Source organism: Dipodomys ordii, unplaced genomic scaffold (assembly GCF_000151885.1).
Source record: "Dipodomys ordii isolate 6190 unplaced genomic scaffold, Dord_2.0 Scaffold30, whole genome shotgun sequence".
In the NCBI taxonomy this organism is placed as follows: Eukaryota; Metazoa; Chordata; class Mammalia; order Rodentia; family Heteromyidae; genus Dipodomys; species Dipodomys ordii.
In genome coordinates, this window is record NW_012267246.1 from 10541360 (window position 1) to 10565855 (window position 24496).

Consider the following 24496-nt stretch of genomic DNA (forward strand, 5'->3'; position numbering starts at 1 on the left):
TTTCTTAAATAACTTCTGACTTCCTAATGGCCTTATTTTATGTGACATACGTTGTTAAGTACCTAGTGAAGTGAGCACTGTAGTCAATCAATGCTAGAGAGACAACCTGCGGGTAAGGTAGACCTTAAAGCATCTATTCTCCAATCAGGAGGGACTTAATAAACAGTTGACCCCATTCTCCAAGAAGTTAATACTACTACAGAATATTTATGAGGTGCTTTTGGGTCTAGTAGGGAGTGAATGTGGCTCTTGGGGTGCATATTATTTGGCTCCTGGAGAAGCAGGGAGGAGGCAGAAAAGTGTGGTAGGGAAAGACTTTTGAGCTGCATCTTGAAGGGAGAGCTAGGATTTGCCAGTCAGAGAAAAGTTGGGAGCAAGGGGAGGGTGGAGGGCGGGGCTAGAATGGCAGGTACAGGGCCTGTGGGAATTACCCAAGGTAGGCTACAGAATAATGTTATTCTTGGGTGGGGACCTTTTTATTAGATTGATAGGATCTAGCTTCAAAAGACCATGTGCACACTTATTTCCTTAATTGAACAAAAACAGAGCTTTCTCTTGGTCGTAGAACTTTTTTTTTCCACTTAAACTCTTTTTTTGAGCCCAGTATAGAACTAAGTCAAGTTGGGAGAGTCTGCTCAGAAACTCCTTCCCCTCCCACTTCTTCAAAGGACCTTGAGCCTCTTCTGTGGACCCACAGAGCTGTACTGAGCAGGGGAAAGGAGTGGAGGTCAGCTGCTCATCCATGTTATTTCCTATCTGGTAGATGGTGCAATTGAGCCCTGAAGCTGAAGTTGCATATTTATTTAATGGCAGAGCTGGGGCTAGAAGTAAATCTCCTGATACCCAATTCTGGTCACTGACCAATTCATTCATTCATTAATCCGAAACATTGGTAAAGCCTCTATATATCTTTGTTAGACTTTAGGGATTCAAAATATGAATAGGGAGAAGGGAGTCCTGGGGGGGGATTGGGTCTTGTTGTCTAGTGGAGGGTGTTGTAAAGGGAAGGAGGATACCAAAAGATCTGAGCTCACGGTGGAGGAGGTTCTTGGAAAACCAGCTCTTTGGTTTCTTCCAGGATTCTTGGGATGTACAAAGCTTAACCATTTCCAAACAAGAACAACAAAACATAACCATTTGCTCTGGGGTGATGGGGAGGGCTGATCTAGCCAATGGATGAAGTGAGTCCTCATCCCTGAGGTCATTCACTTCTACGTGAGAATTATCAGCCATCTCCTGGGGTCTAGCACTGGACTGCGTTTATGTGACTTGCCACTGAAGCCCAAGCTTGTCTTTAAAAATATCCTCACCACGTGGGACCTATATACAATGGAATTTTACTCATCCATCAGAAAGAATAATATGTCATTTGCAGGGAAATGGATGGATCTAGAATAAGTCATATTATATGAGCTCTGAGAGACAAACAGCACATGTTTTCTCTCATATGTGGAAGCTAGATCTAAACTACAACTAGGTATGATAACATACATAGGGCTCAATGCATGTGCACACAAACTGACTAATGGATGGTATACTTATGTACTGCTAAGAGTACCTGCTAATGTACTCTTTTTGTTGTTGGTGATGGTCACAGGGCTTGAACTCTGGGCCTGGGTGCTGTTCCTCAGCTCTTCAGCTCAAGGTAAGCACTCTACCACTTGAGCCACAGCGTCACTTCCAGTTTTCTGGTGGTTTATTAGAGATAAGAGTCTCATGGCCTTTCCTGCCCAGGCTGGCTTTGAACCATGAACCTCAGATCTCAGCTTTCTGAGTATCTAGGATTATAGGTGTGAGCTACTGGTGCCTGGCACACTAATGTACTCTTTATCAAAAAGAATACCAGAAAATGTGTGAGGGAGGTAGAGGGGATCACAGGAGGAAGGAGGAAGAAGGATTGTATTCAAGCTACAGTATATAAAAAATGAACTATGCAACTAGTGGGTAAGGATGGGAGGAGGAAAATGGGGGCAGAATGAAGGAAGGGGTAACATTGTCCAAGAGCACTGTAGTCACAACTTCACTTACGGAATTGTACAACTCCTTAAAAATAACAATACAAAATAACTAACACTCAGAAGTCAAAAAAAATCTTCACCAAACATGGGTTTGGCTGAGATGGCTGTTACCCATTTTCTTCATTTTCACAAAGCATCTGCTTTCTTTTGTAAATGCCCAGCAAGCCTAAGACATTGTTGCATACATTGCTATGGTGGCTAGTCCTGAGGAAGTGTAGACTGTGAACAGGATGAGAAATCACAAGGCCTCAGAGAGAAATGGAGTGTGAATGCTTTTGGAAGCATTTGTGTTTCGTCATGAATTCCAGATGGCAGGTAATGAAGTGTCTCCATCACTGCTGTCTCCCTTGAGAAAGAGCTTACTGGATTCAGAGAAATACCCAGCTAGCTTCCAGCGATAAGGAGTTGGGCCCAGCCAGCCTACCATTGTGTCCTCTTTCCAATGCTCTTGGTTCACCAAGAGCATTGTGGGGTTCTTTTTCAGGAGGGATGTAAGGCTCTCTCTCTGTCTCTCTCTCTGTCTCTGTCTCTCTCTGTCTAGTCTACCTAAGTAACCTTGTTCACTTCATTGATTGTCCGAGAAGCCGACGCAATTTTTACAAATGTGTCTGGGAGAAAAGCAATTTGTCTGGGACTGCCAGTGTTTCTTTGTGTCCAAGAAACGACTTATGATTTCTCTGCCAAACCAGAGTCCAGGTGGACAGTAGCAGCTATGTTCAGGGGACGGGCAGCGTGATCAGTCAGGGAGGGCAGCACATCATTAGTTACTGAGCCTGACAGTGCTCCAATTAAAGCTGGGAGGGAACAGAGGGCTCTCGTGTCCTCTGAACCACAGCCTCTATACATCAACATTTGAACAAGAAGGAAAGAAGCTGTGCTTATGGCCAGAGAAATGCCCTCTAATATGGGTCAAGGAAGTGGAATCATGTAAGGCCTTCAAGGAAAATCTTTCAGAGACTATGGTGAATTGAAGTATTCTATAGTCTGGTCACACTACTGTTAATAATTATAATTGATGTGATTCTCTTGTATCTAACTAAAAATATCCACAAGCTGGGGATCAGTGGTTCACACCTGTAATCCTAGCTACTCAGGAGGCTGGGATCTGATAATTAGAGTATGAGGCCAGACTGGGCGGAGAAGTCTATGAGATTCTTATCTCCAATTAACCAGAAAAAAATAAGTGGAGCTGTGGCTCCAGGGGTAGAGTACCAGTCTTGAGCAACAAAGCTTGGGGACAGTGCCCAGGCCCTGAGTTCAAGAGATAAGAAAAAGAAAAAGAAAGAATCCACAGTTATCTGTTCCTTGAGTTAATCCAATGTGGCTCAGATTGGTCCTTTCCAAGCCCTAGCGCCCTCTCCTGGAAAATGGCAACAGTGATGCCTACTACCAAGACAGTTTTGGGTCTTCAAAAGACACATGGACAGTTCCTGACATAAGGTAGGCACTTCTTCAATGGCAGCTATGGATTCTCTTTACAGGTAAGGAAAAGGAATCTCAGAGCTGCAGTTAGCAGACACTTCTGCAGTATTTTTTTTTATCAGAACTTTTGCTTTAGAGGTCAGACAAGGACAAGGGCAGGTATATTGGGAATCATCTAAAAAAGCTAGGCTAGGTCCTGTGCCTGTTCAATGCACTTCTAAACCAGATGTAAAAGTTCCTTCTTAGGTTTTAAATACTGAATCTGGGATTTTTATTCTATTCCATGACCTTAACTAGAAATTGTGACTGAGCCTGGTGTCAGTGGCTCTTGCCTATAATCCTAGCTACTCGAGAGATTGAGACCTAAAAGTTCACGATTTGAAGTCAGCCTAGGCAGAAAAGTCTGTGGGTCTCCATCTCCAATTAACCAGCAAAATGCTGGCCTAGTGGCATGGCTCAAGTGGTAAAGTATCAGCAGATCAAGAAAGCTGCGGGTGTGAGGGGCCCTGCGTTCCAGCCCTAGTACTAGCACCAAAAAGAAAGAAAGAAAAAGAAATGAAAAGAAAGTGTGAGAGTGGAAAGATTTCCTAATTTTTTTTATAAACCTCTCTTCGTGCAAGCTGGTGCCCCTTTGTCTGATAATGGAGCCACAAAGGTTTTGTGTACAGAGGATAAGAAGAATGAGAATGGAGCTGAGAACCAGCAATTCTCTATCACCCACTCAGATGTTTTTTAAGCTCCTCCTCCTCCTCCTCTTCCTTCTCAAGGAGCAGGCGATAGCCATTTCTTAAGTAGATGAATGTTTCCTGGAGAGATCACAGCTGTATGAGGCTCTGGCACAGGGAGCAGGCCGCACCCCATTTCCTGACAATGTAATGGGTAAAAGTGTTAAAGATAAGAGCCTTGAAGACACCCTCGTTCATCTCCTCAGCTCACTTGAGGAGCATGTGAAACTGGGATTCCATGCAAGAGAGACACATCCCCAGCAGATGCCCAGAGAAGGTGAGAGACACCTCTGCAGGACCTTTCTAAAGACAAGAGAAAGCCCGCATGGCAGAGATGACATCTCACCATCTTCCAAACTGGGCCAACACGCAGGGAAGAGAAACAGAGAGCCAGAGACTCATTGCAGAGAGTCCTTTGGGTCTGGAGACTTGGTGATAGCTCTTCCTTCTCTTTCTTCTGTCTGCTGCTCTACCTCTTTGTTTCTCCCCGTAGGAGCTGGCATCTACAGGGCATAAGGACTCATTTTGTATTTCAAAAGAAAGTGTTGCCATCTGCTGGTCTGTGGGGCAGAAAGGCTGGTCTTTTGGGTGACTTGGGATGGTAGTCTCTGTCACGTACAGAAGAATGTGTTTACTCTTCTTCTCACTGACACAATCCTGATTGTTTCCAAGTTGGCAGCCCCTGCTGAATGTAATGGCATGGTGGGTTGGTAGCTGCTTGTTGTCTGAGAAGATGACAACAAATGGAAGAGTGGACGTGTTGGACATATTGGTGACTTCTTGAAAAAGGGAAAACATCTAGTGCTCTTGATACAGAATTTATAGTATTCAGCCACGTAAAGCCTCTCATCATTAGAACATCCTTAGAACTGTTTTCAAATGAACAGACATTTTTGTAGATTACACATATAAGAGAAAAATCCTTTTTTTTTCTTCTTATGTTGGTCTTGCAGCTTGAACTCAGCCTGGGCACTATCCCTGAGCTCTTTTTGCTCAAGGCTAGCACTCTACTACTTTGAGCCACAGCTCCACTTTTGGTTTTCTGGTGGTAAATAGGAAATAAGAGTCTCACAAACTTTCCTGCCTTATCTTCGAACCACCATCCTCAGATCTCAGCTTCCTGAGTAGGTAAGATTACAGGTATGAGCCACCAGCAGCTGACTGAGAAATTCTTTATATTACTAATTTTTTTTCTAAGGCTAAAAATGCTAAGCTAAGGACATTTGAAAACCAGTCTAAAGGTAAATAAATATAGCCCCAAACTATCACTGCATTTATTCTAAAATAGGAATTGCCTGGAGTTAATAGTTTCCAAGGACATGTTTTGTATATCTATGCCTGTATACATACATGTAAATGTAGTGTTGTGTATTTATTAGTCTGTTGTACATACTAATTTATTTATATTTATTAGCATTTTATATAATATATGTATTTTTAGTTCCTTTGTGAGGGATGTTTTGTTCAGGGGGGAGATGTCACATAATGATCTAGGAGATATATAACCATGCAATTTGTCTGCATGGTTCTCAATGAAGCACAGGACAAAGGCAAAAGAGGAATTCATTCAGTTAGTTGCCTGCTGTCTCCTTTTCTCCAAGTTTCTACTGAAAGAGAGAGAAAGAGAGAGAGAGACAGACAGACAGAGGCAGAGACAGAGAGAAAGACAGAGAGAGATAGAGAGAACTCTGCAGTGGTATCCTGTTTATTTTCCAGGATTTTTATTCATTGTGTGCATTGATTTACATGTTTTCATGGCACAGCCTAATTATGTGTTTGGAAGCACAACCCTCTTAGAGCAGACGATCCCCTCAGTGAAGAGTAATTCATCTTGGCTAAGTACCTTCAAGGCCCACAGTATTCCCTTTGTACAAAGTTCTCCTAGAGAAAGGGATGCAGGAGGCATGCTAAGAGTAGATGGAGGACTTCAGATTTGGAAGTAGTAACTGCTTATTTGCATTAGGAAATTCCCTGGCTTTGTTAGGTTGGGGCTAATGAAGGTTTTGTATAGAGAGGACAAGGAGAAGGAGAATAGAGCTGAAAACCAGCAATTCTCTATTACCCACTGAAGTACTTTTTCAACTCTTCCTTCTTCTCAAGGAGCAGGCAATGGCCATTTCTTAAGTATATAATAATCAGGACAGGCATTGCTGAGTACTTACTACATGCATATGAAGCTCTTTGTATATACATCTTCCCAAATAGTCATGATGTAGAAACTTAGAGATGACACACCGTAGACAGACAAGCAATTAGAACTTCTTAATCTTTTTTTACTTCCTAGAATGAGCCCAGGAACCATCCATTGGATGGGATGAGAAGGAAGCAAGGAAGAAAAGGGCGAGGTTGCTCACTGGAGGGTGGGACCAGCCTGGGCCTCTGCAGCTTCCCAGGTGCCCTGGGGGCTGAATCTTCAACCTGCTTGACAAGCTCTGGATTAAAAGCATTTGCCAAGTCACACAGGAGTTAGTGACAGAGCAAGGCTTGAAATAGGATTGTTCAGCTGCAGGGACTAATTGCATCTGGCTCCAAGATGCTAGGCAGGATTGGAATGTGTGTATGGCACTAGGTCATAGGCCATAGACCTCTTTATTTTATTTTACTTTATTTTAATAAAAGAAGAGATCTCAGATGTCTGACTTCAGACATCAGCCTGGTGTCCTCTTGCAGCATTTCTAACTATTTCCCAGGTGTCTGTCTTCTCTCTGTGTGTAGATGTCCAGCCCTTTGTCCCAGAGACCTTTCTCAACATGCTTGTGCCCCAGCAGGTAGTCAGACCTGCCCATTGCCACACTGGGTGCTCTTGCTGTGCATTTTCTGCAGAGGGTATGCTGCAGCAGATAGAAAAACAAGCTGAGGCTGTCCTGCGTTTGCTGGAGGAAACTCATTCTCACCCTCAGCAATTTGAGAAACTAGTAAATTATGGTTAAAAACTGTGCTCACCTTCTCTGACCTGGCAGCTGACATCTTTCCTCCAAGGCTGTCAATGGAGCCTGAGATAGCAAAGCTCCGTGAACTTGACAACATTTCTTCTCAGGGCTGCCAGGTGTCAGAAAGACATGGAACTTAGAAGACATTTTCATGATCCAGATTACAAAGGTTTTTGGCCTTGCAAAGTGTGCTCCTCATCCATAGCGTAGAGTGAGGTAAGGCTCAATAAATGTGACGGTTTCCTTGATTCTTGGATGAGTTTTTCAATTTGGAACCGTGACTCACTCTACAGTCCTCTGTACACACCACCATACACTGACTTTGGGGAGAGAGAATGGTTTGGGAAGTAGGCAACTTGATGAAAAGATAGAGAAAAGAGGCAGTAGGAGGAGATGGCAGAGTGGAGACACACTCCAACAACGTTAGAGATCGTGAGCTGCAAGAACCACAAGAAAAGTAAGCTTCACAACTCTCTAGCCTGCCATGGAAAATCAGAGCCACGATTAGTTGACTATTTCAGACCAAATTCACCAGCAAGCTGGAGGCCTTAGGGCTCAGGCACCCTCTGTACATACAGCTGTGTTCTCCTTTTTAGTTCCTCTCCACACCTGGAATACTGGGTTTGGCAATTTATTCAGAGCATTTGGCAATTTCTATCAGACATTTCTCGGTCACATTGGCTGGGTCCAGGTGTTCAAATAACTATAGGTCAAAGTTGCAAAGAAAGACTTAAGAGAAAACGTCTTAGACGAGGGGAAAAAAGCTGGCGAATGGTCTGCTGCAACTTTCCAGACATGCTGAACTTGAACATGCTGACTGCACCTCCTGCACCCATCTTGTGTCTTAAAGTCACTTGCAGACAACACCAAGGGTCTGAATGGCACAGGAGAAGATAGAGCAGACCAAGTTCCCAAGACTGTGAAGCCACAGTGGCTGCTTCCCTCTAGATTTGTTGAACATTATAAGAAATTAAATGATCTCATTTTCTTTCTTAGGGGGTAGGTAGGCAGTCTTGAGCATTAAATTTAGGGCCTTGTACTCATTTAGCTTACTTGCTCACAGTTGGTGCTCTACCACTTGGACCATACCTCCAGTCCAGCATTTTGTTGGTTGATTAGAGATAGAGTTTCACAAACTTTTCTGCTCAGGTTGGCTTCAAATTGTAATCCTCCATGTCTCAGCTTCCTGAGAAACTAAGGTTCTAGCTTTCTGGCTTCCAATGTATTTTTACTGCACCATATTTTATTAGATATCTTTTGCTAACTATTTCTTACAGATAGATAATTTAAAAATGACTATATTGTGCATGAAGCAGAGGATGGATCCTGTGCATATTCGCTGTTGTTTAATCCTTACCCAACTTTTTGAGATTCAGCTTTAAAGGGTTGTGGTAATAATTGCATGCATTTAGGAGCCATTGGGCTTATATTATCTTGCCATTCCATTTTAATACTATTTAAACGAGAACTGGAGAGGGGGCAGGAAATCAAACCTGACACTCTTCTGCTCCTCAAATTCATAGGAGCCTCTTGGGGCTAAGAATGGCCAGATGGCACTGGAATGGTAGCCTGGCTTTCTTTCATCTCCACCCAATGAAATCAGAGAAAGTTCATAAGCCATCCATCTTGCCTCCGCCCTCAGCCTCTCCACAATACTGTAGATGAGAACTAGGAAGAAGAAATGATTTCCTTTATCTGGTTTATATGCTGGGCATTTTATGGAAGCATAAATGGGGCTGGGTGTGGGCATGAGGTCTGGCTGTGGCCTGTTGAGCTATTAAAGAGTTGATGGGTCCCTGTGGACAAGGAGAAAGGCCCCAGCCCAGCTGCTTCCTCTGATAAGTTGCCCCCATTTGGGAGGGCTGTGGGCAGACCTGTTAGGGCCAGCTTGGAAAGTGACTGTGCTTTTAGAGCTTGTCAAATGGGAGAGAAAGTAAGCTCTCTCTGAGTCAGATTTGCTCCATGCTTTGAACCGGTTTGCAAAGCAGGGGGTAGGGGATAAGGACATCGTGGCCAAGAAAAACCTCCCAGGATTCTGCTGACATAAGAAGTTTTATTTTAATTTTGTTTCCTTTGTGTGATTATGGCTGCAGTAGAAGACAGGTCTTAAGCCGGGCGCTGGTGGCTCATGTCTGTAATCCTAGCTACTCAGGAGGCTGAGATCTGAGGATCACAGTTCAAAGCCAGCCTAGGCAAGAAAGTCCGTGAGACTCTTTATCTCCAATGAACCACCAGAAAACTGGAAGTGGCGCAGTCACTCAAGTGGTAGAGCACTAGCCTTGAGCTGAAGAGCTGAGGGACAGTGCCCAGGCCCAGAGTTCAAGCCCTACAACTGACCAAAAAAAAAAAAAAAAAAAGACAGCTCCTGCAATCCAACCTTTTTCATTTCTTTCTCCTTCTTTCTTTCCTTCCTTCCTTTTTCTTTCTTTCCTTTCCTTTCTTTCTTTCTAATCCTTAGGCTCTACCCTCCTCCAGTTGAAGTAAAATTTTTGGGAGTGGACCATGGGCATCAGTATTTTTAAAAATCAGGCACAGAATTAGAAGATATTTAGAAGCAAGTATTAAAAGAAATTGAAAGGAAGGCTGGGAAGGTGGCTCAGTGGTAGAGTGCTTGCCTTGCATGCCTGAGGCCCTGGGTTTGATTCCTCAGCACCACATAAGCAAAAAAAGCTGGAAGTGGCGCTGTGGCTCAAGTGGTAGAGCGCTAGCCTTGAGCTGAAGAGCTGAGGGACAGTGCCCAGGCCTAGAGTTCAAGCCTCACGACTGACGACAAAATAAATAAATAAATAAAAATAAAATTACAGCCATTAGAACACAACAGGGAATGAGAAACTGGGAGACACCTATATCTGTATTCAGAGACCAAAGAAAGAAGAAACTATTACAACTGAGTCACAGCCTAACTCTGATCTCCCTGGCAGCCAAGGCCAAAAGGGAGCACAATCAAATCCTTCATGAAATTGATTCATCACATATTCCTTTAGATGAGAAAGCAGAGCAGACCTCCCTTCCCCCAGGACCTCCGCACCCTGACCCTCACCTGACAGGATAGAGGCCACGGCGGCGATGATGAAGGACACGATGACGCCAGGCCCGGCCATCTCCTTGGCCACCAAGCCAGACACCACGTACATGCCGGTGCCCACGCAGCTGCCAACGCCAAGCGAGATGAGGTCCACAGTGGTGAGCACCTGGGCCAGCTTGGTGCCGTGGGCTGAGGTGGCCCCGGTCCCCTCCAGCATGGACTCCACCGGCTTGGTGCGCAGGATCCTGGAGTGCATGGCGTACCAGGCCGCCCCCCACTGCACCCGCCGGGGGTCCAGAGAGGCCAGGAAGCTGCTCATGATGAGTGATGGGGTTGCAGCGAAGGTCAGCTGATCAGAGAGTGCCGGAGGAAGGCTCAGTGGATGCTTCTGGAACTCATGGATGAAGAAGGGGGCTTTCTGTCTAGGAAAGGTCCACAGGGACCTCCGACAGCCCTCTTCTGGGCATGAAGGTCTGCAGGAAAAACACAGGGGAGGAGAAGGTGAGTGCATGCTTGAAGGTGACCACCACCTTGCCCTAACAGGTCTGGTGTATCCATGGGGACTTCCACCTGCTCCTCGGTGTCCCCTGCAGTCCCGATGACAGCTGAAGCATGCGCTGTGTGGATTTGTCATTCTCAAGAGAGGGCTGAGTCAGGGCTGTGGTGCTTACTGTTTTAGGACCTTCCTGGGGTAAGCGCCTTCAGTTCTTTGGCTTTCATCTGAACTCTCCGAGGAGTACCAACGTCTTCCCTCTAGTGCAGAGGTGAAGACTGGATCCGTGGGTGTCCCCCCAGAGCCTGAGACAATGTCCCACACAGAGACAGGACTCCTTTGTCTCAACTCTTAAGTATGTCTTACTTGGATTTACCAAGGCATTGTGATTTTTGGGTTTATTCTCTGGAGATGAAATCCCATTTTATTTTGTTTTAACATAAGGATGGAACAATTGGGCTATATTTCTCAGGAGGAAATATATGCCATCAGAGGGGTTGGTTTTGAACTTGACTTTTGGTCAAAACAAAAGATGTTTATTTACTTATGATTGTTATTTTTTTAATTTACAAATGGTTGTGCAAGAGGGTTACAATGAACATGTCCATTGTGTGTTCAATGTCTGTTATGTCTCCACCCTTCTCCCACTTCCTCCACCAATCACACCAAGTTTCCCACTTCCTTTTCCACCTATGTGCATTGAGTATGATGATTGTATTGGTCCACTTTCCTTTCCCATTCATCATCCTCTCTCATGCAAAGTACATCTCAGAATCATTCTGTTGAACTGCTAAGACTTCCAAGGTATACACCATGGGGTTCTTCCCATGCATACACTATACTTTAGTATATGCATGTGCCCTTGTGTGTGTTTACCTGGGAGGTTGTATTTGGGGTCTATGGTTCACATATGAGTGAAAACATGTCCCCTTTGACTTTCTGGGCTTGACTTACTTCACTCAGTATGACCTTTTTCACCTCCACCTGTTTTTCTGCAAATGACATTATTTCATTTCTGCTGACTGACTAAAGTTCCATTGCATAGAACTAGGTAATTTGAGGGGTTGGGAGGGATGGGTGGGGTTGGGAGAGAGAGGGAGAATGATGGAAAGGGAGACATTGATTAATATGCATTGTATGTATAAAATAACCCTTTTGTACAACTACTTTAAGGTAATAATAAATTTAGACATTTCATTGTATACACACGTGTGTGTGTGTGTGTGTGTGTGTGTGTGTGTGTGCGTGTGACATTTTCTTGATCCATTTCTCTGCTGGAAGGCCTCTGCAATGTTCTATAGCTTGGCTATAATGGATTAAGCGGCAATGAGTGTGAGCCTGCAGGTGTGGGGTGTTGTTTCTTGCTGTCAGAGATGAAGGCTGTGAGGAGTGGTTCTGACACTGGGGCTGAAATGGTAAAGGCATAGGACAGTGTCACCCATCTTTCAATATCTTGCTTATCTTTCCTGTAGTGATTATCTGAACTTAGAACTTAGCTTTCACATGCATATACACCGAGAATATTTCTGATGGTCTTAATATAAATGTACAATAAACTTTCCGGGAGAACCACTGTGGAATAAATCAAAGAAAGGTTGGGATTTGTTTAGTTTAGAATTTAAGTGGAGCTGTCCATCATTTCAGGAAGCCAAAGCCCACGGGGAAATGCCATGGTATTACATTGCCTAGGCAGTGCCCCTGCCCTGCCTGCCATTCCAGACTGGCAGGTTTACAGTGGTTCTTTATGTACTGCAAGCATCAGACAATGTCATCTGGCTGGGCCTGGGCATTCACATATGGAAATATTTTGACTATGGGCAGGTTATCCCTGAATTTCACTTCAGGGAAGTGAAAGCATGGAAAAAATGTTTAAGATGGCATGTTGGGTATGATAAGAGTTGAGAACTATGACATTAGGTGATTCCCTTCCTTCCTTCCTTCCTTCCTTCCTTCCTTCCTTCCTTCCTCCCTTCCTCCCTCCCTCCCTCCCTCCCTTCCTCCCTCCCTCCCTCCCTCCCTCCCTCCCTTCCTTCCTACCTCCCTTCCTTCCTTCCTTCCTTCCTTCCTTCCTTCCTTCCTTCCTTCCTTCCTTCCTTCCTTCCTCCCTCCCTCCTCCCTCCTTCCTCCCCTCTCTCCCTCCCTCCCTCCCTCCCTTCCTTCTTCCTCTCAATCTCTCTCTCTCACACACTCTCTCTCTCCTCCACCCCCTCTCTCCCTCTCTTTCATGGGTACTAAAACTTGAACTCAGGGCCTCAAGCTCTCTGATTTTTTTGCTGAAGGCTGATCTCTATTATTTTAGCCACACCTTTACTTCTGGCTTTTTGGTGGTCAATTGGAGATAAGAATCTCACCACCTTTTCTATCTGGGTTGACTTTGAACCTTGATTCTCAGATCTCAGCTTCTTAAGTAGCTAGGATTATAGGCATGAGTCACCAATACTTGTCTGTGTTTTATAAAGTTTGAAAAAAAATTTAAAAATTCAAATATTTTATGAATCTACTTTCTTTGGAAGCCAGAGCTTTATAAGATTCTACAAAGAATTTCTGGAAGTATAGTCAAATGTTGATTCCAAGTGTTGTACTGATAAGTGTAGATCATTTACATGAATAATACGTACCTGCTTATGTGATCTCATACCCTTCTCTTCCTGCTAATGAGACAGTGTCTCATTATGTGACCCAGACTGGGTTTCAAACTTGCAATCCTCCAGTCTTGGCCTCTGAGTGCTAGGATTATAGACATGTGCCACCACAGCTGGCTAATGCTAATAATTACTAATATTACTAATTAGCACTACTTAGCACCGAATGTAGCAGTTTTCTGTTTTTTAAGGCATTGCAAAGTCTAACTAATTAGGAGAATCAGGTGAGATGTGGCAGTTTGGTTCACAGGGTTTGGATGACAGCCCTCTGGTTAAACTTCCTTCTATAACCTAGAATACTTGAATTCTTCCTCCTCCTCCTTCTCCGCCTCCTCCTCCTCCTCCTCCGCCTCCTCCTTCTCTTTCTCCTTCTGTTCCCTTTCCTTCTTTCCAGATTGGTAAAGCAATATGACACATGTATACTGAAAAAGCTGCTAGAATAGCTACTTTAGTTGCAGTCATGGGGAAATAAATGTAAATACTCATTTCATTTCGATTCATCCAGCGTATATTGAGTGCCTGTTTTGTAGCAAGCATGGTGATTGGCTCTGGGCTCTGTACGTTTGGTTATCAGCCTCCATCATCAGTCCAGCATGGGAGATGCTGCACACCAAAGTCACATAACAAGGGAGAATGTTTGTCTTGGGGTTTGGAGGGTAGGGTGGAACTTACCTTTTTATTATTTTCTTATTATAAAACTTTGGCATGTTTATTTCAGAAAAATAATACAAAATAAATAACAAAAATTAAAAATGAGTAGAGAAAATGTTACTAGCATCAGTCAGCCATTCGTTAATTTATATTCTTTCAGACCCTTTTCTACATGAATATGTGAGCACATCTATTTATACTGAAGTGTTTTTTTATAATATGATCGTAAGCTAGGCACTGATGGCTCATGACTGTAATCCTAGCTACTCAGGAGGCTGATATTTGAGGATCACAGAGACTCTTATCTTCAATTAATCAGCAAGAAGCAGGACATGGAATTGTGGCTCATATGATAGAGCACCAGTCTTGAGCAAAAATCAAAAGCAAACAGATGAGAGTGTAAGGCCCTGAGTTCATGTCTTTGTATTGGCACTAAAGAAATAAATAATAGGATCATATCATTTATTCTGACTTAAAACTTCCTTGTTTTGCTTTATAATGGGTGTGAATATTTCCTCACATCTATAGTTTGGGAAATACTTTTTAAATCATTGAAGAGTCACTTCACTAGTGTTACTAAGAAAATTGGATTGTTGTCTTAGTTTTAGTTTGTTCATTCATTCATTAATTTAAAAAAATGTACAGAATGGCTTTTTTGCAACAGTCTAGCTAGCCTTGGCAGCATTTGTGACAGTAAATCAGGCATCCAATATCTTGCTTACTTGGAGCTGACATTTGGTGTGGTGAAACAAGACCATTCACAGTCTTCCCAGAGAGGGTGAAGGATATCTTACAGGCTGAACTGTGTCTTCTGGAAATTGATATGTTATGTCCTAACCTTGGGTCCTCAGCATTGTACTTTATTTGACACTACAGTCATTACAGATGTAATGACTTGAGTAAGGATGAGGTAATTCATGTTGGACTAGGGTGAGCCTACTGGAGTATGCCTGGCATCCACATACACAGGGAAGATTTGAACACATGTGCACACACACACACAGAGAACACCTGAATATGAAAGCAGAGACCGGAGAGGCTCCACAAGCCAGAGAACACCAAGGATCGATCATTGGGAACAACTAGAGGCTAGAAATGAGGAGCAATTCTTCCTATACTTCATTTCACAGAGCGAACCAATGTGGGGATACTGTGGCCCAGGCTTCAGCCTCTAGAACTGGAATACAACACAATTCTGTCATATCAGCCACCCAGTCTATCATACCTCGTTATGTCAGCCCTAGCTGACCAGCGACAGCTATAGAAACAAGGTGCGAGGGTCTTTGCAGACAGGACATTGGTTCCTGAGCGAGAAGGAGACAGTTGTACCAGGTGTGAGGAAAGAGCGCTCCTGGCAGAGCAGATCCCCTAGGGAAAGGCTTCTTCCTGAGACAGTGTGACTTGTACTTGTACAGGGCCCTGTCAACTCATTCTATCCTCAGAACAAACCTGCCTTTTCAGGGGAGGCAAGGTGCAGTGTGGACACTTATCCGAGGCCAAGCTCTTGAGGGGCTGAGGCAGAACTTGAGCATCTGTTTTTGGGTCTTAGGTCTGTGCTTCTGGCTTTCCTGCTTGAAATACACAGAAGCTGGGACTGCTGAGGCTGGTATGCTAGAATGAGCAGTTTGGATTTGACTCTCAATACAGTGCAGTACTATTAGAGGGCTGCAGTCAGTGAGCACCAGGAGATAGTCTACTTTTCTAACAGCTCTGTAGCTGCTGTACGAAGTTTAGCTGGAGAATCAAGGCCTGTGTGGACAGAGGTAAAAAGGAGTATAGGGTATGGGCCTGCTGAAGAGGGTGACTGACAAGTGAACAGAATCTACAAACTAGTGCCATTCAACAGTTGAGGCATGGATGGAAAAAGCCACGGTTATTGGCCGTATGCTGCCGGCACTTCCAGGGCCCGATCCGCATTCCTGAAGTCTCCATTAGGTCCATCCATTGTTCCTGGATGCTTAGGAGCCTGTACCCAACCATTCTTCTGAGGAATTTCTTATGACCTGCCTACCCTAATGTCATGCCTGGAAACACTGACCCTTCTCATGTCTGGAGGAGGAGATAAAAGGAGACACGCATACCCCCCTCCCAGCAGCCAAAATGGACTACCGATTTCTGGGTCACATCGTCTACTATTCTGGGCAGCCTTTCTCTTTTGCTTTGCAATAAACTCTCTTTGCTTGAGTTGTTCTGCTGCTGCTGACTTTATTTCTCTACTGTTCCTGAGGACAAGGACCCACCTGCTAGCATGTCAATAGTGCCTGCACACAAGAATGTCACACACAGGATGGAAGAAGACAAACTGTCAGCAGGGTCAAGACTGGCTTTCTGGGCCATTGGAAAAAAGACAGTGGCCCTGTGGCGTCAAATGCCAGTGGCTTCATTGCTGGGGTTGTTTTTGCTTATTCTTTTTTCCTCCTCTTCCTCTTCCTCCTCTCCATTTTTTTTGGGGGGGTGTGCTGGTACTGGGCTTGAACTCAGGGCCTTGTGTTTTCGCTTCTCTTTTTTGGTTATGGTTGGTGCTCTACTACTTGAGCCACACTTCCACTTCTGGCTTTTTGCTGGTTCATTGGAGTTAGAGTCTTGTGGACTTTCCTGCGTAGGCTGGCTTTGACTCTTGATCCTCAGATCTCAGCCTCCTGAGTAGCTAGGATTACAGGTATGAGCTACCAGCTCCTGGCTCATTGCTAGTTTTATGAGAGGCTTTCACAGTGTCTCTCAGAAATATCGGTGCCTATGTGCCACCCCAGAATTCTGATTCAATTCCTCCAAGGTGGATGCGTCTACATGCGGGGATTCTTCCAAGTTCTAACACAGCAGGATTGCACCTCCATGCCCTACACCAGGCACAATGACTCATTAGACTACCACAGACTCAAGTACAACAGGTTCTCCAGTTTCCTTTTCCATCTTGAGCAGCTGGCTTTTGTCAGCCCCCCGTACAGGCAGTGACTGTGAATGCTTCTATCTCTGAACACTGGAGCCTATCTCTAGGACACTTATCCTGGTCAGTCTTTGATCAGATACTGTTAAGTGGACAGTGAGAAATAAGCCAGGCTTACAAGGGGAGGCCACAGCTTCTATTTGCATTCCATATTCTGGGTAATTAGAAATTAAGGTGAAAATTGTAGCTCATTAATTAGAACACAGGGTGGAGGTGTCACCAATTCCTTCCTGATTCAGTTCCTTCCACACAATTCCTCTGAGCCCTTTGCTTTATTGATACAAACAGGGGCTGGTGATGGTGGAGGGGGGTTGGCGGAATTTCCTTTCTCTGTAGGAAATTTACTGATGAGAACAAAATGTACAAAAGAAAATATGCTCTTAGGTGGCTATTGACAATATCCATATTCATCACCCCCAGGGTATGTTAATCAAAGATAGTTTTGGAAGCTCAGTGCTGTTGTCTTTCCAAGATGAGCAATAAATATGTGTTATGCTTTCTCTAGCACTTTGATTCAAGTTTCTCAAAACACTTCACAGCTCTAAGGAAGGCGGGCACAGCCCTTGGGAAGAGAAAGTCACCATTGTGGGGTTCGCTGATGAGTCTAAAGACTCATGGGAAAAGTCGGGTTTCAGGATGAAGATGATTATGGCTTAGAAGTTCACTGAATAGGTAGGATTATAGAATTAAATGGAAGCCTGCATTTGGAGGTGAGGAGAGGAAGGGAAGCAAGCCTTGCAAAACAACAAACAGCCCAAATCATTGCTGCCTGATTTTGTAAACACACTAAGGGATGACGTACTGTCAATCCTTTCTTGATATTCCCACTGAATGGTTGTTCTGCCATTGCTGGGGTATCTAGGGAACTCTGGCTGCCAGAGGCAACTTGTTCACATGTTTGGACGATTCTCAATGCTACAGAAGTCTTTTCTGATCAATGTTCCCAGACAAAAGCTAGAGGGAAATGTCTCATCTGGCTGGACAAGATTCTCCTCTTGACAAGATTCCTCCCACTCCTGTATGGAGGTCTATGGGTTCCCTCTCCCGCAGAGTTAACTGCTGCTCCTCCTCCAAGCTGAGCACCTAGCTCCCGGTGAAGGACCCAGTTCAGGATCCGGGCTCTCTAGAGTCATTGGCTGCACTGGGCAGAGCCTCTCTGTGCTTCAGTTCTGCCATCTATAATACGGGAGGACATTGGCGCCTAGTGTCCAGTGCTGTGAAGAGATTGAAGTATGTAATGAGGCTTTGAGCCGAGTGAGAGCCAAAATGTCCTTCGGCTCTAGCCTTGATGAGGCCATTTTGTTCTCTACTGCGGACTTCTACTCTACTCTATGGCGCCAGGAAGCTCTCTAAGAGCCTTTGGGGTCTGTCTAGTCCTTATCCAGAGCGCCTTTCTCTCTCTCTCTCTTTCCTTCTTGGGTTACTTCAAGGACTTGAACCAAGGCCTCCTGCTCTCACTTGTTTTTTTTTCTCCCTAGGCTTTTTTCCTCCAGGCTGGTGCTCCACCACTTGAGCCACACCTCCACTTCCAGGTTTTTGCTGGCTAATTGGAGATAAGAATCTTTTTGAGGATTTGTCTGCTGGGGTTGGTTTTGAACCATGATCAAATCTCATCCTCCTGAGTAGCTAGGATTACAGGCAAGAACCACCAGGACCTGACTTCTAGGGTGCTTTCTGATGAAACTTTTCTGGGTCCTTCCTGGCTGCAAATTGTACAATTTGGTACTTGGACTTGAGGGACTCAAGGTTCCTTTTTTCAAACTGGAGAGAGTGGCTTTCTTCTTCCTGTTCCTCTTCCTCTATCGGGGCTCCTCAGCAGATTCCTTGGGCCTTTGTTCGTTCTCCTATTCCCCTTGAGTTCTTCCCCCAAGATGCACTGGTGGGCATCTGGGATGTGGGGGGCCCATCTTCAGTTAACCCCCATCCCTGAGATCATGATCCCCCTCTGACCTTGGTGTCTGGAGCTGCTGGCTCAGCCATGTTTGTTGGTAGTTCTTTCTCAAGGTCCTTGCTCCTGTTACTTTTCTCTTTCTTCTGAAGACACCCCATCTGTGGATGTGCTTGCATATCAATCACTCTGACTGTGCACCGGCAGCCAGGCACAGGTCAGTTGTAACTGAGTCTCAGGGGATGCTCAGCCCTAATAGAGCACTAGTAAGTTGCTTTGAGTTTTGAGCCTCAGGAATGCTTCCAATGTCTGCCGTTTTGCTCGCTGTAACTGTTGATTAGCACCAATCTGCTTCTAAAACAGTCATCATGTATATGAATCAGGTTTTGAAGCAGTATCAGAGAACTCCAAGTTTCACTCAGTTACACAATGACATTCGCCTCTTGCTGTGGCTTTGTTCCAGGCTGTGGGTTGGCTTTAGGGCTTTTCCTAAATCTGGGTTGTGGGCCTACTCCACATGTCTTCTCATTCTGGGATTCAGGATGAAGGAACAACCCCTACTAGTCATATGCTTCTCTCTGATGGCATAGGCCAGGGCCAAGGGCCTGGGATCTCTTCTGCTTTTGATGGGAATTACCACTTCTGCTGATTCAGTATTGATTCTGAAGTAAGTCCTTGGACACAGCCAAAATCAGATATATTCTCCTCTTAAAGGAGGCAGGTGAATATCAATACAAAGAGTGAAGAAGAAATGAGTAGTAGTGAAGAGAACATCTCAACAGAGACTCTATTGTATACAGGGCAAAGCAATGTCATACAGGGGTGGTTCATTCTGACATGTTCATGTATGTATAGAAGTACCTTGATTAGACTCATCCCTTCCATCACTCTCCCTCACTCCATACCCACCTTGATATTTTTATCTTGAGGCTATTCCCCCCCCCCAAAAAAAATTACAGTAATCTGTCTGTGTGCAGTATGATTTAAGAGTCTAATGTGGTCTTGTGGTGCTCTATAATGATTCTTTAAAGATAGAAGTGGCTCATGTGGTAAAGCGCTAGCTTTGAGCATGGAGAGACTTGGGGACAGAGCCCAGGCCCTGAGTTCAAGCCCTAGGAACAGCCAACAATAAATAAATCAAGATAGAAGCATTGGTTTCCCCTAGTGATACTTTGAATGAAAAACTCATTTGTTCTAGACACCAAGCAGAACAAAACGAAGAGAAGGCAGTGTGTATCTCTGTTTGCTTGAAATAAATAATTCTAAAAAAAAAACTCATCAGAATAATCAACAGGAGTTGATACAACAGGAGTTGGGGGTGTGATCTGTGTATCTTCAGGGGACTTATCTGGCACCTATTTTGAGGTGTATACAGAAGTTCATGCAGAGATCTGGTGGTATAGTGTTGAGATGCCGCCATTTTCTGCCAAAGTCACCAACAGTCTCACAAAAGTCTATTTCCTCTTCCATGCATCCTAGGTACAGGAACCCCAGGTCTCCACGGGGGGGGGGACAGTCACCCCCACATTGTGATGTGTCCATGGTTTAACATTACTTTCCAGTCATCGTCATCCGCTCTACTTATGCCCGGATCATAGGACTCTGTGTGATATCATGTGTTAGTGACTGTACATATAGTAATATTAACAGAGTCAAAGCCCAGGGAATGAAAACATTCTCCACCAATCAGATTTGTACTATATGCTTCAATCAACAGAAGCTATTAGGCCAGTAAGAGAAATTACAGTAAGACACAGCATATTGGAAAATTTATATTCAAGGTGATGTCAGGGGTACAGGTGTGTTCCAGATCCTCTCACCAGCCCATTAGCAGTTCCTGGGGAAACAACTGGCATGGAGCCTATCAAAAGCTCCTTAGCCCTGTGGTTGAATTGGTCAGAGCGGGAAGGACTGATCAGGAAGGCAGAAGAGAAGGAGGTGAGGTATTTATACCTCACTGCCCTTTCCATGTAAGTAAGTGTTGGCTGCGTCCATCCTTTAGAGACCACACCTCCTTCCAGGAGGCTGTCCCCACAGAGCTCCTCTTTCTCTCTGGTCCTGATAACTCTTTTTACCCCTTCTTCTTTTTGGCAGAGAGGGGGATTAATGCTTCTAGTCCTTGTCACTGAATTTTTCCCATGGGTTTCTACCTACAACCTGCACCTTTCTATACAGGTCATGAACTTTGCTCAAAATACCAGAGTGGAGTGTGCCGAGTGTTTCTTGCTGGGACCTACAATGCTTTATCTTGAAACTGGGAGAGACTGACAGTCGTCAACCCTGCCTTCTGCATCTTCAGAGAGACTCAGTTTGAAGTCAAAACAATGTCTTTGAACAGTTGGGATTTTGACTTTACTGGGCTATTTGGGGCAGTGTCTTTTAAAATTTGTTATAAAGGTGATGTACAGAGTTGGGGCCGTCTCTTAAAATGTCTGAACTGTAATGTTCTTCACCTGAAAATTGAGAGTACTATGGAAGTGAGTACCTTCCTCTGGAATTTGGGGATCAGAAGTATTCTGGGTTTTGAAGATTTTCAGACTGGGATATTTGTACATACTTAATGAGCAACCTTGAGGACAGAATATTAAGTCTAAATATGAGATTAATTTATATTTAATATACATCTCATATTCAAAGCCTGGAAGTAATTTTATAAAATATTTTAATGAGACCTTGAGTAAGCCATACAGATGATGAGGATTCTGTTTTCTCATTTAGAGAATGATGATGATTTATGGTGTGTGTGTGTGTGTGTGTGTGTGTGTGTGTGTGTGTCAGAACTGGTGCTTGAACTAGGCCTCTCACTTTTGCTTGACTTTTTCACACATGGCAATGCTATACCACTTGAGCCACAGCTACAGTACAGCTTTTTGCTGGACATGTGTGGGGTACACTACTGCCCCTACATACCCTCTAAAAATCGTTCTTACCTTGAGTATATATTTCTATTTCCATATTATTATTTTTTGGTCGGTCATGGGCCTGGGCACTGTCCCTCAGCTCTTCAGCTCAAGGCTAGCTCTCTACCACTTGAGCCACAATACCACTTCTGGCTTTTTCTGCTTATGTGGTGCTGAGGAATCAAACCTGGGGCCTCATGCATGCAAGGCAAACACTCTACCACTAAGACATCTTCCCAGCCCATCTGTTTCCATATTCGATGGCAAACTGTCACCTCTCCTATTTTATCCAGAGAAAATGTTTTTCCACCTATTCTCTTCAAAATTAAAACAAAAACTTAACCAAAATCTACCTCCTGTGTCTCAAAAATGCAATCAGTAGACCTATCCTCCCTGCTTCTTGCAGACATACAGCTCATGGGCCTGTGCACTGAAATGATTTATCCTCCACCACATGCCAGGCAATGCAAGTGTTCTGACCTCCAGGCCGCTGCTTTCCCTTCTGATCCATATTCAGGAAGGTCTTGTATTTTTTTTGTATGTTATTAAGTGTGGTCTAGGCATGGGATAATCTCTAGAGGAGATTAGACATCTGTCCACTTGTCTATATGTGATGTTCTTTGTACATTTTTCCTCGTGGGTGCCAAGGGAAGAGAAGAGAGTGATCGAGTGGCCTTCAAAACTCTTCCAAGTAACTTGACCTCAAATGAAATTGCCTTTTCCCAGCCTAGAAGCTCTGGATGTCTTCTAGATGCATTTCTTCATATTATGTCCCAGCTAGTTTCTTGAGGGCTGCTTAGGAAAATTTTTAAGTGGAGAAAGCTCTGCAGCTACTCAGCCTGGATATATTAAATAGAATCTCACTTAGAGAAGCTCCCGCCTAAACAAGCAACTGAATTTGCACAGACTTTGTGGATCTGAGTGTGGAGCTTAGAATGGAAACTTGTTTTTTCCATTCACTGTGTCTCAGTTTGTACCCAGGCCTTGTGTATTTTGGATTTGGTAATTTTAGAGGCCATCTCTTCAGTTCACTTTCATGGCCCTCAAAGAGAACTTCTAGCATTCTGGAGTTTGCATAATGTTAACCAAAAAGGTTCCTCGAATTTCAAGAGTGGCCATTTTATGTGACACAATTATCCGCAGACAAATGGCATTGTAATTTTCTTGATGTAGGTTATTACACATGCTCCATGATAAAGTGTGACTCTAACTAATCCACTCCATTCTGCTCTTGGTTTATACCAACATATACCATTTGCCTTAATGGGTTCAGGTGGATTTTCTATAAATATTTATGGAGCACCTGGAAAATATCTTGTAAGTGCAAGATGAAAAGATTTTCCTGGCTCTTCCAGAGTTCTCAGGCTGGCTGGGGTGACAGGCATGCAGAGATCATCTGATGTGGTGGATGCTGACCTTTTACTCACTATAATGCTTCCCTCTTTCCTCACCTTCTTGTCCTGTTTTTTTCACCTTTCCCACTAAAGCAATCCACTCCGCTACGATCCCTTCAGCTTTATCCCAGCTATTATTAAATATATGTGAATGACTTGAGCCTCCTCCTCTTTCTGATTTTCTATGGAACTATTAACTGAGTACATACACCCCCATTGTCTAGTACAGATTGTTCAACCATCAAGGGTTAAAATCTTTTCCTAATACCCTCCATTGGTTTTTGTACTGCAAGCAAAATGCAATCTCAAGTCCTTCCAACAATGGCCTCCAGGGTCTAAACGTGGTGTCTATTTAATCTCTGAGTTCATCTCTTACTAAGCTCTCTCTTGGTTTTTTATCATTTTTATGTATACCATTTTTATGTATACCAAGCCCTCTGTTTCCTCAGAGTAGCTACACTTGTTATCACTCTTCAGAATCTTTTGACTCGGGTCTTGGCATGGTACACTCCTTATGATTCCAGCCTCTGTTGAAATATCACTTCTGTAGATATTTTAGCTTCATCTGAACTGCAAGTGGCCCTCATTCTGTCTATCTATCATCCATTGCATGTATTTTTAAATAATTAATCTTGCTATGACATTTATTTAAATAACAATGCTTTCATTGTCTACCTCTTTATAAATTCCTTGAGGTTAGGAAATCTTTCTCATTTTTTGATGAATCTCCAGTGACTTGAGCAAGTATATAACCAAAGTAGGTAATCAACAAATCTTCCATAGTACTTGAAAGAATATTGAGCACAATATAATTCTTTATAGCAAGCTATAATTTCCAAAAGTAGTTTGAAATAATCCCTGACTTTTTGAGACATCTGTTGTAACAGAAGATGACTTGTTTTGCTAGCTACACTGGGCATAAAATCATAGGGCACAAAACCTTAGGAATCATCTGGTCTGAGCTCCAGATTTTACAAATGAGAAAACTTTCTTTTCATCAAATGTCTCCACAAATCCTTTTGGGAAGCTGTTATCTAGAAATATCTCTGTCTAATTATAAAGAAATTATCTGTATGTTTTTTTGTATCCCTTTTGTATTCATTAAGTCAAAGGAAGACTGAATTGAAAATCTACCGTCTTGTAGTATGAAAATATTAATAGTATAATATTAAAATTTGGAGTTAGAATTGTGTGTGTGTGTGTGTGTGTGTGTGTGTGTGTGTGTGCTGGTACTAGTGCTTGATGTCAAGGGCCTAGGAACTGTCCTTGAACTTTTTCACTGAAAGTTAGTGCTCTACTACTTGAGCCACAGTTCCACTTCCGGCTTTTTAGCGGTTAATTAGAGTTAAGAGTCTCACGGTTTTTCCTGCTCGAGCTGGCTTCAAGCTATGATCCTCAGATCTCAGCCTCCTGAGTAGTTAGGATTACAGGTATAAACCACCCGTGCCTGGTTAAAGTTATACT

The 24496-nt window shown here is 43.7% G+C and overlaps 1 protein-coding gene across 1 annotated transcript in view; it reads right to left on the minus strand.

The window, feature by feature from the left end:
• Positions 1 to 10588, minus strand: part of Slc7a14 (solute carrier family 7, member 14) — a 46361-nt gene extending 35773 nt beyond the window's left edge. The window contains exon 1 of the mRNA XM_013016198.1: positions 10136 to 10588. Coding sequence (XP_012871652.1) covers positions 10136 to 10439 — 304 coding nt within the window. The 5' untranslated portion in view covers positions 10440 to 10588. The remainder of the gene's footprint in view (positions 1 to 10135) is intronic.
• Positions 10589 to 24496: the final 13908 nt, after the last annotated feature.